We start from the raw sequence: 16,091 nt of genomic DNA on the forward strand, positions 1-16,091 counted from the left end.
ATATCCAAAATATGGGTGCTGCCATCTTCAACTTCTTACGTTTGTGCAGCCAGAGTCTGCACTGTAGTGATAGTGATGTCGACCAAACGTGTGTGGTCCCAGCTGTCAGGCCTGAAGTTTCACGTTTCTTCACAGCATCAAATAACTGGCTGAAACCAAACTTACTGGAATGATAAACTTCTCAAAATGTATCAGTATGATAAGAAGAACCTAAAATACAGAAATCATCGATGAGAAAATGTTATGTGATGAGTAGTTTGTCTTTTTAGTTTGGCCCATGTCCAGTCTGCTAACATGGAGGTTTGGGGATGGTAAACATGATAGGCGATGTCACTGACTGATTAACATCCTCAAAAGTAACTTAAAATATTGACTTTGACCTCCACTAGTCGACCTTCTCAACTTGATGTAGAGGTGTCCTCAAAGTAAGTTAAAATAAACTTCTGTCATTGGCCTGTTGCTCAGTCCAGGGCAGCTTTATATCTGTACATGAAATATTAACCTCATATATTTCCTTATCAATGGTCTGTTTTATTATCAGCACCTCATTTCAACAGAAAAACTGCTACTCTGATGAATATTTTCTACTGAGAATAAGAAATTTGAATGTGCGATGTTATCTATTGCTTGTAGTGAAGAATCCACTGAGAGTGAGCCGCTCCTCTACAGCTCATTCTGGTGTTCTTTTCCATTTCTGTTGAAATCATGATGTTAGGAGGGTCGTGCTCAATGATGCAAAACAGATAACTCCTCTCAGATAAATTAAAACCAAAGTAACGAGTATGTTTTGAAAATGTAAGGAGGTTGAGTCCAAATATTTGTGGTAAAATGTTGAGCTTAACAGTAGGAAAGTTTTCAAAAGTCCATACTTGAGTACATACCCCTAACAAATTTACTTACATCCTGTAACAAAGTATTTGAACTTTGTTACTTCCCACCAATGTTAAAGAAGAATACAAGTAGAGAAAGTGTTATTTTGTTGTAATCTTTTCAACAATAATTACATGAACTTCATCCCTGCTTTTTCTCTCTCTCTCTCTCTCTCTCTCTCTCTCTCTCTTTCCCTTTCCCTTTCCCTCTCTCCCTCCCTCGCTCTCTCTCTCTCCAGGTATTACGCAGACATACGTCAGACCATCTCTGCCAGTGACCAGGAGATGAACTCCGCTCTAGCAGAACTCTCCCATGTATGTTTCTCACTCCTCTTTTCCTCTTTTATAAGAATACATTTTTGAACACACACAAATCATTTCATTTTGTGGATCTCTCCATCTGGTTACCTACCACAACATATTTCTTCACCTCTTGTTTTTACATCCCCAAAACAGAATTACGCTGCTGAGGTCAACTCCCTGGTGGCTTTACACGAGCTGTATAAGTACATCAACAAATACTATGATCAAGTGAGTACAAAATGGCTGCTGGACGGGTTTAGAGAGCATTTTACTTTAGTCTACATGAAACAATCATTTAATGCTGATATTGCAGAAGATATACAGTCATTTGTTAAATATGTCACTATTTGAGCCTTAATGAATGATAACAAAACATAAAGGGCTGGTATTTGCAAGTTAGCCTGCCTGCTGACATTAAATGATGTGCTGTGTTGATTGGTCAGTCGTTTGCACAAGTTCACACTTGATGCCATATAAACAAAATTGAGCCTCCCAACAAGTTTGACGTGGTGACAATTAGTTTGGAGCATTCTCTGAGTAAACATTAAGTGGTAATTATAATAATGACCAGTCAAGCAGGAGACGACAGCCTTACTATACCAAGAATAATAGTAAAAAAAAATGCTGTTGAGCTCTTACATCATCATTTTCACGTTGAACGTTATAAGAGAAAAAAAGGCTTTGACCCTCAGTTTGGTGAATGTGCTGGGGTGTATTTTAACGAGCCTGTCAGACTAAGTTAAGAGTCACCTAGCTCTGATTGGCTTTCCAAAAGAGGGGGTTTCGAACAGGTTTATAGATGTCCCTTAAATCCCCTCAGCCCTTCACTTCCACAGTGACGCAAAGGGTTACCTCCATTGAGATAGTTACACACTATTACTTTGAAATCTAAAAATGCTCAGCGTTTCATCCACCTTCTCCTCCCTCCTGTCAGATCATCACAGCGCTAGAAGAGGACCCCACGGCTCAGAAGATGCAGCTTGGCTACAGGCTGCAGCAGGTCGCTGCCGCTGTAGAAAACAAAGTCACCGACTTGTGATTCGATGGAATCTTCCTATAACCTTGAGGAGAGGACAGTGGTGAAAAAACGTTCTGTCTCCTGGAGAGAAAAAGATAGAAGAAGACATTGAGGGCACATTTTGTGACTCTGCTGTCATTTCTGACGTACTGACTGTATGTGAAGTGAGAAATTATCTGAAGAGGATCACTGACGCCGGCCATGTTTATTACTCCCGACACATTTCCAAGCGAGTTATTAAAAAGCACAGCTGTGAAGAGAAAAAAAGGACAAAATGGGAACTGAAGCTCATGGAAACAGAAACTTCCTCTGAACTTTGACACCTCTCCTCGTAAGGATTTCACACAATGACTTTAAACTTAAGAGGGACGGATATCAACTGAGATCTTTCCCCTCTTCCTTTGACTCCATGAATCATGGCGAACATGTTCACAACAGGGTTTTTATTTTAGAGCTGAGGAACGGACGCTGCGGATGGGCTGGAGGTGAAAACCCGGAAACGAGGAGGAGAAGGGAAATAAGGAGTCGAACTTTAACTTAACTGTGGAACTTCTACCACGTTACGTCAACAAGTCTTAAACAATGGATGAAACAGATAATGACACTGTCAGAAAGCCTTTTTTTTTCTGCTTTTAGCTTCCTTAAATCATTCTACCAAGTCTTACTCTGTGAGGTCACTCAGCTGTTGTTGGACAGTTTGTTGCTTCGTGGAAGTGTTTTCCAGAATACACGTAGTTTTTAATCTTGTCACTAGTTACTGTTATTAACAGATCTGGCCTTGTAAAGTCTAAACTGAAAACCAGAGTTGAATTTATTGTGAGGACCTGCTACATCTAGCTTTCTTCTCACGCTGACCTACTGCTATTGTGAATCTTCTCCTTATTGATGAAAGTTTTTTTTATATGTTTGACCTGAGACAGTTTGGCTGAGCTGCTCATTCTTCACTCATGAACTGATCCGTCCTGAAGGAAACCATGCAACCTTTAACTTTAACAACATGCTGACAAAACCATTCATTTCCCACCATAAACGTGAAAAACGAGGGATCTTATCACCCACAAAAGACCAAGCCTGACTTATTACGAGATAAATGCACAGATAAATAATAATGCACAAAGAAATTGACTCCACATTGTTTATTTATTCTTTCTCTGCCACTTAAAGTATTGTGTCAGACATACTCCTACAACAGTAGAAAAAATACGGCATCAGGAGAAGCGCGGGAAAATATGATTTTCTTACCGATGAATCATTAATCCCGAAGGTTACTGTGGGAAAATAACATTGAATTTAACAACATAAGTTTACAGTTATTTCGTATACATGTGTTTTATAGTAGCTGCTTTTCAGTTGCCATGTCCAATTTAAGTTTGGACTGATCTTTTTCATATTTCATGACAACATGTTTTGTTACTGTCTATCATACGTTGTAACTTTGGATTTACGTTTATTCATGCAGCGCTGACTCCAGTGAGCGGTCAGCTCCTCCTCGTGGTCACTCGTCTGTTTTGCAGCTGATCCAGCTCCACATGTATATTTAGTTTGTAATTGTGACCAAGAGCCATCGGTGTAACGGTCTGGGTTTTAGTTAAGTCAATGTAGGAAGCGTCTGTTAGAGCAGAACTGCTGCAAGATATCTGGTTTTCACACAAACATTTCACACTGACAACAGAAGATGTGCCCTTATTTTGAGCTTTAATATGTATTCATGTATTAGAAGTGAGAGCAGATTTTAGCAGTGCAAAGCTATAATTTTTAATCCCACACAAAATAAAGTCGCTACTTTTCTCTCAAGACCATAAATCAGTCAATGTGACGAATAAACAAAGGCGCCTCTGTTCCCAGTTTCTCTGCCATTAAAGACTTTTCCTAGTTTGTATTTTTTCCAATTTAATTTATTGTCTATTTATTTTATTGCACATGTTGTGTATCATTTTTCAGACAGATAAATAATATTAAAACATAGTAATGGTTTCATGTCCCTCTCTTTCAGATGTTACATCTGCATTCTTTTTTATTTCTTTAAAGAAGAGTAAAAAGTTATCTTTGGACCTCATGGTTTGTTTTTATCTGCCGATCAAGTCAAGTCCAAATCAAAGTTTCAGTGACGTTTTATATGTTGCATCCAGTTTAGAGGCAGAAGAGGAATATGATTTGTAAAGTTGTACATTAAAAATAAAGATTGTCAAGATTGTTTGCTGTGCTTGCTTCTGATGATTTACCATTTCTCTGTGCTGTAGTAACAAACTCCAGTAACACCCCAGTAATCATGACTTTGCTGATCTTTGACTAATTGATAGGATGAACCTAATAACAACTAAATGTGATGCAATAAAGTGGTCCCAGTGTAAACAGATGTGTGAAGTTACTCTGCTGCTACACTGAGCTGATAGTCATACGTAGTGTTAATTTGAGAGACAGTGAGCATATTGTGATGCCTCTCTGTTTGAGGTGTTATGATACAGGGGCTCCAGACACCTCAAACACTGGCTTGTCACGGTTTTCATAAACAACTGCTCACTTGAATCATCACCTATCCAGGACCTGACCACAGTAAGTAACTGATTGTGTCACTGGGCCATTGTCAGCAGCCGTTGTCACCTACTTCCGTTGTGGTTGTGTCCATTATGGCACTTTTGCATTTGTGTAGTAAATTTTGCTTTAGTGTTGTGGCTATGGCAGTTGTGCTCTGGCCTTTCCATTAGTGTTCTGGCTTTTTCATTTTGTGGCATTTGCATTAGTGTTGTGTCATTTGCAGTGAGTGTGCTTTGGTTGAAGCGTGATCTATGACATATAAACCCTACTGCAATAATTTAATGAGAAAAGTGCTGATTGTGTTCAAGTGTTAAGCCGAGGACAGGCTGAGTCTATGTGTAGAAATTAGCAGCAGCATCATAGCAAATTAATGCAGGTCAGGTTTCAGTCTGTGTGGGGTCAGGGGTCAGACAGGTCAAACTGAAGGTCAGGGGGAGTGTGTGCATGTGTGTGTACAAATCTTAATTTACATAGCTTCTTATTCTACTCTAGTTGCAACTGTTTTATCTTTGCTGTTCATCAGTCACTTTACCTCCTTTTGTTCTTGGTTTGTCGTTTAAATTTTACCGTTCATTTTCTTATACTATTTTTTCTAATCTATATTTTATATTTACTTTTGGAGAAGCACCTTGTACCTGCCCACTTTTACATGGTCATATAGGTCTTAATTGTAGTTTGTGAATAGGTTGGCTTGATAATAAATATGAAGATAGATAAGTTCAGTCAGGTAGACTTAAACTGCTGACGATCAGCTGATCAAGGGTGTTCCTAAATATAGGAGGGCCCCAATGGAGGGCCTACCTGCATAGTGATCAGCTGATTGTGGGCGTTCCTAAACATCCAATCAGGTCGGGCGCAGTCTCTGTCAGCCAGTCATTCAGCAGCTGCTAAACTTCCTTCTCCAGTCTTCCTCAGTCTGCCATCATTCAGCGACTCGCGAAACCCCTCCTCCACCCCATTCTCCTCCTGGCTTGAAGGGTATTCATCACCTCATCTGGATCCTGACCTCAACAGATCGCATATCACGTCAACGGATGAAGGATTATAGCCGCACCCGATCATGGTGGCAGCTGATTGTGGACAAAGAATATACAAACTGCCTGACAATATACTTATTACTCGTGGCATTCATTGCACTTCTGTCCATCCTGGAAGAGGGATCCCTTGCATGCGTCTCTTCCTGAGGTTTCTACATTTTTCCCTGTTAAGGTTTTCATCGTTTTTCCTTACCCTTGTGAGGGTTGAGGGCAGAGGATGTCACACTCAGCGAGTCCAATAGGACAACGAGCATAAGATGTGCATTCCAAACAAACATTCGACTGATAAACCACCACAAGTGTCTAGACCCCGGGGGGTATTCCTGTTCGACGCTCTGCTCCAGCCCCTTCTAATCCTGATGACATCTCACAGGGGTCTAAAATGCCAAAGACTGTAAACATTCACATTCTGCTGTGCGTGTGTAAAATAAAATCTGTAAATTGGAAATCAAGTCTCTCCTGATTGAAATAAAGTTGACAGTGTAGGTTTCATTTGTCCTATGTATATATACATATAAAACATCATGACCCCAGTCCAAGTGTATGCCACTTCATCTATATAGTTGTCTAAGGCCAGGAGAGTTTAAGGGCCCAGATAAGAACCTGTGATAACATGTCATCTGACAGAGGGCAGTTATTCACGTGAGGTCGAGTTGCCCTTCACACGATTAACACACACACTCACACATATTACCTTATCTCTCGCTCTCTCGCTCTCTCTCTCTCTCTCTCTCTCTCTCTCTCTCTCTCTCTCTCTCTCCCTCCCTCTCTCCCTCCCTCTATCTATCTAAACATGTTTTTTTATTACCCAGCTGCCCCCTCGCCTGGTATCTAAAGAATGTGGAACATGTCAGTGAGGTAGTGTCAACAGTGAGGTTTTGGCTATGGAAAGAATGGCAGTTTCTTGAGCAAGGGCTATAAATATACATTTTGATAGATTGACTGAAACACCTACACACAAACACACACATAGAAGCATGTGGAGGTTAAAGCAGATGTTTATTTAGAACTAACATATTTTTTATTTCACTAAACTCTTTTTGAAGCTCTTGAAGTAAACTAAGGGTTTCAGGTTATACTAATCACATAAATACATTTAATCACATTCACACCTCATCATAGATGCCCGTGAAAACCTTTGTTGTGATATTTTATATTGTGTTGTAAGACTGAGATCATTCCTGAGCCAGGTTTCTGATCCCAGTGGCCTATAAAGGCCAAACTCCCCAGGGGGGGGGAAGGTTCAGCAGCTGTCGCTCCCTCACCTCCTCGCTCTGTTTGGCTTCACGCGACACACCTGTCATCTTCAGCCCCTCTGCTCTCTGCTGTGGCTCTCCCACAGTAAGTGAGAAGCAGAAGTGGAGGAAGAGGACTCCAGATAGAGGGAAACAGTAGAGCTTCAGGTTGACTCAGACCAGGAGTGAATCACACCGCAGAGCAGGTAGTGGCCTGACATGCAGTCAGTTAGGAGGCTGCTGGGGATTTCCATGTTTAGATCCTGCTGACTGCTACTGCTGCAGTTCCCAGTCTCCTGAGAGATCGTGCCGGACCCTCCCCCTAATTTCTCTAACCTGCTCAACTGTTCTCAAGTGGATAACATTACATTACTGCTACTGCATTTTTTTCTCTCCTCACTTTGAGATTTAATCTCTGCAGACGACACATATCTTCCTCTGTTTAACGCGATAGCAGCTCTCTGCAGACTGTATCTGCTGGGTTGGCTGAAACACACCATGCAGAGGAGTCCCCACTCAGCTGATACAGCTGCTCAGCAGCAAAGGTGAGTAATAGACTTCCTTTATCTATTTTTAACGAAACTATTGCAGGTTCTTAACCTGCCTGTTTGGGATGTTCTGTTCTCTCGTTCTGTGTTAATGCTCCAAAGCTACAGTTTAAGAATTATTCCTTGTCATTGTGAGTCCTCTTCAACAGTTATATATACTATCTCTATTTATTGTTTGTGTCCTAGATGTTGTGTTGAGTTTCTTTATAAACAGTCTATGGTGCAGAGTGAAGTTATAAAACTGTGTGTGTATCCTTCCTGGTTTATCAACAATGTCAACATTTTATATTTGTATATTTGTTTGATTTATACAAGTTTAATGATTTACTGAACTGTTGTTATTTTTGTTTTTTCAATTTCAGAAGTGAATTAAGCAACCGACACAATCACCAGACCCAAGTTCACTTTTTTTTTACTTAAAGCTCTGTTAATCAATTTGTTGGAAAGCTTTGCAACAAATCAAAGATCCTTTTAGTTTGATCACAAATTCCCTTCCAGGAAGTGATTCAGAGTGTTGTCATGACAGAGATCAGTACCTGTCCTGTTTGTCCGTGTCTGATGTGTTGAAAATAAATTGCTGTAGTTTATCCGAGGACGTATAGGAAGATATCCTCATCTTGGTCCACAGACTGAAGGCCCACCCACCAAATTATACCAAATCGTTGCTAGACTTCTCCGGGCATGTGAAGTGTGAAGTTGAATGGGTAGCAAGACCAACAGATAAACAGATAGACAGATAGACAGATGCATTTGAGGAATTAGTAGCTTGAAGCAACTATTAAACTAAAGAGAGAATGAGTGCACAAAATGTCCCCAGCTGTGAACAAGACACAAAATGAAGGAGATAGTTTTTCTTGCTTATTCAATGTGTTATTTTCTGCCTTATATTCTTGCTTGATCTCATCAGAATGCTCAGAAACATTTTTATTTTATCCCCAAGGTCACAGCGAAGTGCACAAAAAGAACCAGTATTATTTTAGGCATCATGGAGGTAACCTATATGGTAGTTCAGAGCTTGATAAGTCTTCATATTAGAGACCTTACAGTGAATCTGAAAACAAATGTAACCTAACGTCAAACTCCCAAGTGTGTCCCTTCAGCCAAACAGAAATCAGACCTGCGGTCTGTATTTTCAGACATGACGTGGTGTAAACTCTCTCAGTCCATTCATTATCCAAGCAGCTGGGTTGCATAGTTATCAGGTTGCAAGAGGACATACTGCAAAATGATTTAGAGCTGAGTCAGAAATAGTGCAACTTCCGACGCTGCTTGCGTGCTCTTGTCCAGGCAGCAGGACAAGTTTCCATGGCAGGTTTATTCTATGGGAAACTCTAAAAGTAGTTCAACTCTCCCAGCTGCCCCCAGCAACTCAACACTGACACACACTCACATGCACTTGCTGTAGAGGCAGTTAAACTAAAGACTAGAACCAAGGTTTTCATGTGACATGCCTGCGCGCGTGTGTGTGTGTGTGTAGGAGTGAAGCTGGGTCATCCAATAGTTTCAAAGCCCTTGGATGCCATGAGCAGCTGGACCCCAAGGACAGCCTGGAGTCCGAGGACCCCGGAGAATACTGTTATGGTACGGAAGAGTCTCTCAGCGCACTCCATCATCTGCAGATGTGTTCACTTGCTGCTGCCAGCATCACTGCATTTTCACCCTTTACACAAAGCCTTACAACCAACTGCAGCTGTACACCTCTGCATTCTACGGCATACATGACATGTCAGACATATACATTTGTAGTCACATTGCATCCAAAGAGTTGTAGTGCTATGGCAATGCTAAAATAAATAATCATAATCATAAGAGCGTCTTTGGTCAGCTGCAAATTTGTATTACAACGTAGTACTACAATACATGTGTACTACTTTGAACCACAGTGTGGTACATATTTCTTTAAACTGAGGCGTTCTTATATCATGCTAAATTTTAATAGAAATTGAGACTCAACCTCAAGATCTCCCGCAATTTCCAGGACATGGGGCTGGTCCAGGTGTGTCATGCATCATTTTTTTTCGTGTTCTACTGGCAGGTTTGAATTTAACACTCCGTACAGATATGTTACTGTTAAAAGGAAGCTGTAATGGCAGAAAACAACTCTTCAAGCCCAGAAAAAAAAATTAAAAATAAATAAATAAAAGAGTATATGAAAAGGTTTTACCTTTCAGTCACATAGTGAAACACTCTGGGGTTAAGGTTAAAGCTAATTAAAGAAACTCATATTGACGAACAGAAAAATTCTGCCTGGTTTATTATTATATTTCTGTCTCTTGTCTCCCCAGGTGGGTACCACCCTGTCCAGATCGGCGACACCCTCAACAGAAGGTATCAGGTGGTGTCTAAGCTTGGTTGGGGCTATTTCTCAACTGTCTGGCTGTGTCTGGACCACAGGTAAGGTTCTTATGTTTACCTTTAGGGCTGCGGACAGGGGCTGTATCCAATTGTATGTTAAATACAAAAAATATATATATTTATGTTTATGTATATTTTTTTTTAGAAAAATAAATCTCTAATGAGGGGAAAGGTACATATGTTTTATTTAATTCCGCAAACTTGTATAAAAAACAAAGAAGAAAAGTTAAAATTACATCATACCGTATTGCATCACATCTTAGTGTAACATATGGTATTGTATCATATCGATAACATATCTCATAATGTCATACCATATCAAAAAGTGTCATATTGAACCTTAGCGTAACATGTATTGTATCATATTGTCTCCTATTGTTCAGTATAGTAACATATTGTATCATACTGTTCCCCAACCCACTGTCTAAGTGCCACTGAGCAAGGCACCTTACTCCCCTAACACCTGCTCCCCGGTGCGCCGTGTATGGCTGCCCACTGATCTGTGTTTCCTCCAGATGGGTCATAGCAGAAAACAAATTTCCCCCCTTGCATGTCGTCTGTGTGTGCATGTGTGTGGGACAATAAATGTTTCTTAATCTTAATCTATTGTATAGGCTTGATAACATATCATAAACCGTATCATATCATATCATACCGTGACATATGGCATTGTAACAGGTTGTACCTACCATATTGTATCGTATTGTATCCAATTGTATCATACATAACAACCCCCTGACCTTTCTAACCTCCTTTCACCCTCTGATATTTGTGTACAGTCCCTTCCACAAATACAGAAAAAGAGTTGAACTTGACCTGTATATTGCAATGATTGTAATTTTCTTCCAAGAAAGATTTCAAGGCGATCAAGATGTAAAACATGTTTGTGTGACTCTACATCCCAGCTCCTCTTGGATTCAACAGAGTGGACGGTTCTGTATTCTGATGTGGTGTCTATGTCAGCAGGCTTGGTCGACACGTGGCTGTGAAGGTGCTGAAGAGCGGAGCAGGCTTCACCCAGGCGGGGCAGGATGAGCTGGCTCTCCTACGATGTGTTAGTGACTTTGTGTTTCTCCACTCTATCACATCTTTCTCCCTAACTCCCTCCCGGCTTTTCTTTCATGCCAATAACTCAACTTATGCTCCTCCTCATTTTCCTACCATCTTACTCAGGGTATTTCTCCCTATTCTTCTTCACCGCGTCCTCATCTTCCTCTCTCTCCTCCTCTCTGTCATCAGGCGTGTGGCCCTTTGAGCCGTCATCCTTCCAGGCCAAGGATAGTTCAGCTGCTCGATGACTTCAAGCTGGCTGGGGTCAACGGGGTCCGTATCCTTTTTACAGCCTGTCATTTCTAAACCTGACACAGAGTGCTGAGGAGCTGTAATGCTCGGTGGCGTGTGCTTGTGTACAGTAGACGTGGGTCTACAGTAGACGCAAGCATTAAGTGAATGCATCTAGTAAAACATGTGTCTCTGTATGTTTGCTCACTGTTACACTACAGTATTACATCATTCAGTGGTTTGGTTTGTATTTCTGACCTTAACATCTGTTGGTTAGACATGTGCCTGGTGCTGGAGCTTCTGGGGCCTGATCTCAGATGCTGGCAGCTATGTTTTGGGGATCCAGGACTGTCACGGCTGTGGGTCAAACAAATTCTTACTCAGGTAAAGTACAAGAGCTGCTAACAAAAGTGAAAGCATCCACAATGAAAATATTATCCTATTGGCAGCAGCAGGACGTTAATTATACCAAGAGGTTGCTGCATTTCGCTGAAGAGGAGTGGATCTATCTTTGGATGTTGTTTGTTTGTAAATCAAGTAAATCTAATAAAATGCAGAAGCACCGCTTAACTGCAGTAGATTATATCTTTCATAATTTAGAATTAAGTCCCAATTCCAAAGATAAATTTCATAAATTGTACTATATTTAGTAAAATACAGTAATTTGCATTCTTACCAAGGGTTAGGTTATGGAGATAAAAGGGGCAAATTTAGACCAGATTGGCCCTTTCATACATAGACAGGGGTATTTTCCAGAGAGCAATCTTTGCTGATTATCTGCCCAAATATCCTGAAGTGTGAGGGGTTTACAAAACAATAATTGCAAAACCTCCCGATCTCTTTTCATAAATATCATACATGTTTGATATTTACAATGATCAAGTCAGAAAGAAAATTGCACCAACGAGAGAGAGAGAGCTGACCGGGAAGCATCACCAACTGGATGTTTTGTACTTGGTCTCATGTCTTCAGCAGCCCTTAGCAGATTGATAACACTGTTGTGTCTCTATACTTAATATGAAACTACAGAAGGAAACATAATGATAGCCCTTCTGTGTTTTCACTAGGTCCTGCAAGGCCTGGACTACCTGCACACCCGGTGTAAAATCATCCACACTGACATCAAGCCAGAGAACATCATGCTGTGCCTGGAGGGGCAGTCCCAAAACGCACCAGCAGGGGCCAGTATCTCCTCCTCTCCACTGACTGGGAAGGAGTCTTCGTCCAAGTCCACAGGCACATTTGGTTTTGTTGTTGCTACAAGTGCTGGAGACTTTAAGAGCATATTCTCTGGTTTTAATATTGAGCTGCACGATGTTTTCATCAAATATGTTTACAAAGCAGATTACAAAGTTGGTTTATTCCAATGTGATGGTATGAACGTAATATGTGCTGCGTGTAGCACTAAGGTGTTGGATATATTTAAAATGTTAAGTCAAAATACATTAGTTAGATATAAGTGAATGTTTTCAGAATAATTTTACCTGTTCCCAAGCAAAGACATATCAGAGATGAACTAATAGTTGAATGTGGCACAAATCATTCCTCTTGGAACAAATAAGATGTTGTACTATATGATTTATTGTTTCTTTCAGAGAAGGAGCCTGTGAACCCTTCCAGTTTGAAGGAAATTAAAGTGAAGATTGCTGACCTTGGCAGCTCCTGCTGGGTGGTCAGTAGCTCTATACTTTACATACAGCCACTGTAAAGCTTGATTTATCACCTTAGCCAAGTGACAATAGTGGGTGTTTTTTTTTGTTTGTTTGTTTGTTGAATAGAAGAGTCCATCTCTTTGGCCCTTCTCAAATAACCTAAATATGAGAAAAATCTACAGCTTCCTCAAGCTTTTATCAATCCAGCTAAACCTTCCTGTTCTGGTTCACTCCCACTGCTCTCATTGATTTGTCTTTGGCTGCAACTGGAAGCTGTTCTCAGAACAAAGGTGGATGGAAACTTTTGCAATTATTTTAGGTAGCTGTCAATGAGAAAAGCACAGAAAAACCTCAAGTTACAGAAGTCTCATTGCTTTTGGTGAGAAGGTGAAGCACATAAAAGTGAATGAAAAAGACACTTGTGGATTTAGGCAATGCCCCTTGATTCCACTTAGGTGGTATTACAGTCATCACAGCGTTCACCTATATGTTCAAAATACACTGTTTCATATGCTTATGCTCTTTAAAGCTAGAAACCCAGAGATGTTGCACATTAAAATGAAATCTCACAATTTATCTTTTTTTCCTGCTCTATCTTTCTTTCTTTCTTGACCCAGTACAAACATTTCTGTGAAGAAATCCAGACACGACAGTATCGTTCACTAGAGGTTTTACTGGGAGCTGAATATGGTCCGCCAGCTGACATCTGGAGTGTTGCCTGCATGGTGAGGAAAAAACCATGCAAAGACTGTTTCTACAACAATGAAGCCTGATTAAGTAAACTCTAGCTTTATACAGTATTTAAATGTTTGCTTTGATTCTTTGTTTCTTATGAAAGCAAATTAGCATAATCTACCAACAGCATTAGCTCTAATATTTTGGAGAGATTACATTTTTCAAAGTAAACAAATATGGACCTAACACTGAGCCTTGAAGAACCCCGTATTTCACCTTTTCTAATTGAAAAAGAACACCAGCTTCTTAGGTTTCAATGCTTTATAACAGTTAAGGTGAAGTAAATGTAATGACTGACCAAGGTGTGGTGTCAAAATAAAAGTATTAATATCTGCAGGAATTATTATGTTATGAGCATGAAAAAAGAAACTTATAGAAAAGTTTCAACATGTTTATTATGAGTCACCCTCTGGGAATCATGAATGTTCATATGGAAGAAAAAAGTGGTGGATTAACTACATCCTGTAGTCTAAATCTTTTGATAGAGATCATCAACAGTCATGGTTGAGATCATTCCCCTTATAGATGATTAATAAGGCCACACATCTTAACCGTTGGTTTTCTCTTGCATTCTCTCAGGCGTTTGAGTTTGTCACTGGAGACTCGCTGTTTGTACCCAAATCCCGCGAGTCCTTTTCCCTGGAGGAAGGTAAACTCTATTACAGTGTGCCGACATTAACATAAGTGTGACAAGTTCTGGCACGGGATTGTATAAGATTACACTGTAGATACATTGTAATTGCTTAGCAGTGCATGCTTGTGTGTAGTGTAGCATTAAGTGTCGCAAGCTTTCATGCGCGTGTTTGTTCTCTACGTCCTTCTCAGACCACATAGCCCAGATCACGGAGCTCCTGGGTAAAATCCCACCAGCTGTTGCTTTATCGGGCAAATACTCAGCAGATTACTTCGGGCGCCGAGGTGAGACTCCTACTTAATTTGGACCTGGTTAGGTTGTACGACTCCACTTATCTTTTTCACTGCAAATCAGTTTATAAGGACCTGTGCAAGGGAGGTCATGTTTTCCCCCCTGTCTGTTTGTTTGTTGGGTTGTTTGTGAGGACGCTTACCAGAAAAACTCTAGGCGGATTATGATGAATCTTGGTAGAAAGATGTGGTATAGGGTCAGGAAAGAACCAAGTGAAATTTGGTGCAGCTCCAGAAAAAGGGGCAGATCCAGGATGGTCTTTTAAAAAAAAGAAATACACTGTTTTCTCTGGGAGTAATTAATACATCTTGAGGGAAAAACTCCTGCATATTCAGGGAACTATGTGCTAGGCTGTGCTCAACTGAGTGCATTTGTACTTGTGGTGACACCAAATCTTTTCCCCACCAGGTGAACTGCGTTGTGTCGGTCCGCTGAGGCTCTGGAGCCTTTATGAGGTTCTCGTGGAAAAATACCATTTCCGGTTGGAGGAGGCCCATGGTTTCTCTGAATTCCTTCTTCCGATGTTGGATTATCATCCCAAGAAGAGGGCCACTGCTGCAGAGTGCCTTCACCACCCCTGGCTGACCTCCTGATAGGCCAGTGGAAGGCCTTCATGTGGGCCTCATCCCCATCCATAGTCCTCACAGCCAGATGCTGTCAACAGCAAGAACTGGATCATTTTAGGCCACCATTGAATTTTTTGAAGACACTTTGTTTGTTGCTTTGGTATTAGAATTCCTTCAGTTGTCCTTACTCAGCATCAGGGAAGGAATAATACTAAGGAATAAGGATTAAGATGCTCCTCTCCAGTGAAGCCCTGCTATGCATTATACTTTTAGATATTTTTTTGTGTCGCTAAATTTTATTGTTAGACCTCATCGAGTCCAATTTGATGCAAACCTTGAGTGCAGCTACTTTATTATCCAGTCAAATTGAATGTCACCAAACAAATAAAAGAATGTCACTAATATGATTTGATTTATTGTTTATCTTTGTTACAGTGTAATAAACAGCTTTAAGGGATAAAGACAGAATAATTGCAGCGCAAGTAGAAGTCTATTGTAAGTCTATTTTATTGATATGAACTCAGATCAAACACTTTTTTGTGAAAACATTTTTATTAGAGGGATTTTAAATCTGTACGAGTACAAGCTAAGGCTGTCATAATAAATACTTACTCAGAATGTTTTTTTTTAGAAAATAAAGTATCACTAAATATTCCGTAAAGGGATAAAGGATCAAACATGTTGTGGAAGGGCGCCTCCTGCTGCTTAAAGAACAAAACTCCTGATCATATTTGAACCTGACTGAAGCTGAAGAGATCAAAATGTTTTCTGGTCTGTTTTGTTCCCCCTCTTATTTTTTTTTTATGCAGAACACCTTTATCTTCCGTGTGTCTTGCTCCAGTAATCAATGGGGAGGAATCCTTCACTCTGTTTTGAATATTTAACGCTGCACTTAACAAAAGTTTCATGTAAACAGTGGATGAAATGACAGTGTTGTGAGAGGTGGTCACTCAATCCATGCAGACATTTTTAAGCTCTAATGCTGGTGCTGACTACAACGTTAAAAATAAAAACAACTTAATGGAAAACATT

The 16,091-nt window shown here is 40.3% G+C and overlaps 2 protein-coding genes across 5 annotated transcripts in view; both read left to right on the forward strand.

Moving 5' to 3' along the window:
* Window positions 1-4,384, forward strand: part of plxnb1a (plexin b1a) — a 75,566-nt gene extending 71,182 nt beyond the window's left edge. Inside the window, exons 37-39 of the mRNA XM_062391756.1 lie at window positions 1,109-1,184; window positions 1,326-1,400; window positions 2,107-4,384. Of these exons, the coding sequence (XP_062247740.1) occupies window positions 1,109-1,184; window positions 1,326-1,400; window positions 2,107-2,211 (256 nt within the window). The 3' untranslated portion in view covers window positions 2,212-4,384. The remainder of the gene's footprint in view (window positions 1-1,108; window positions 1,185-1,325; window positions 1,401-2,106) is intronic.
* A 2,632-nt stretch (window positions 4,385-7,016) lies between these two features.
* Window positions 7,017-16,091, forward strand: si:ch211-220i18.4 (SRSF protein kinase 3). Of its 4 annotated transcripts, none has more exons than XM_062390933.1 (13): window positions 7,017-7,203; window positions 7,419-7,542; window positions 9,023-9,126; window positions 9,831-9,939; window positions 10,864-10,954; window positions 11,140-11,227; window positions 11,459-11,565; window positions 12,249-12,417; window positions 12,777-12,853; window positions 13,451-13,558; window positions 14,148-14,217; window positions 14,394-14,486; window positions 14,902-16,091. In XM_062390933.1, the coding sequence occupies exons 2-13, from the start codon at window positions 7,496-7,498 to the stop codon at window positions 15,084-15,086; spliced, it is 1,248 nt and encodes a 415-aa protein (XP_062246917.1). In that variant the 5' UTR covers window positions 7,017-7,203; window positions 7,419-7,495; the 3' UTR covers window positions 15,087-16,091. The 4 variants fall into 4 exon arrangements, with proteins under 4 accessions (XP_062246917.1, XP_062246918.1, XP_062246916.1 ...); XM_062390934.1 differs by having other exon boundaries at window positions 7,455-7,542; XM_062390932.1 differs by having other exon boundaries at window positions 7,018-7,203; window positions 7,404-7,542.

The sequence above is a fragment of the Platichthys flesus genome, chromosome 7 (genome assembly GCF_949316205.1).
Source record: "Platichthys flesus chromosome 7, fPlaFle2.1, whole genome shotgun sequence".
NCBI classification, from domain to species: Eukaryota; Metazoa; Chordata; class Actinopteri; order Pleuronectiformes; family Pleuronectidae; genus Platichthys; species Platichthys flesus.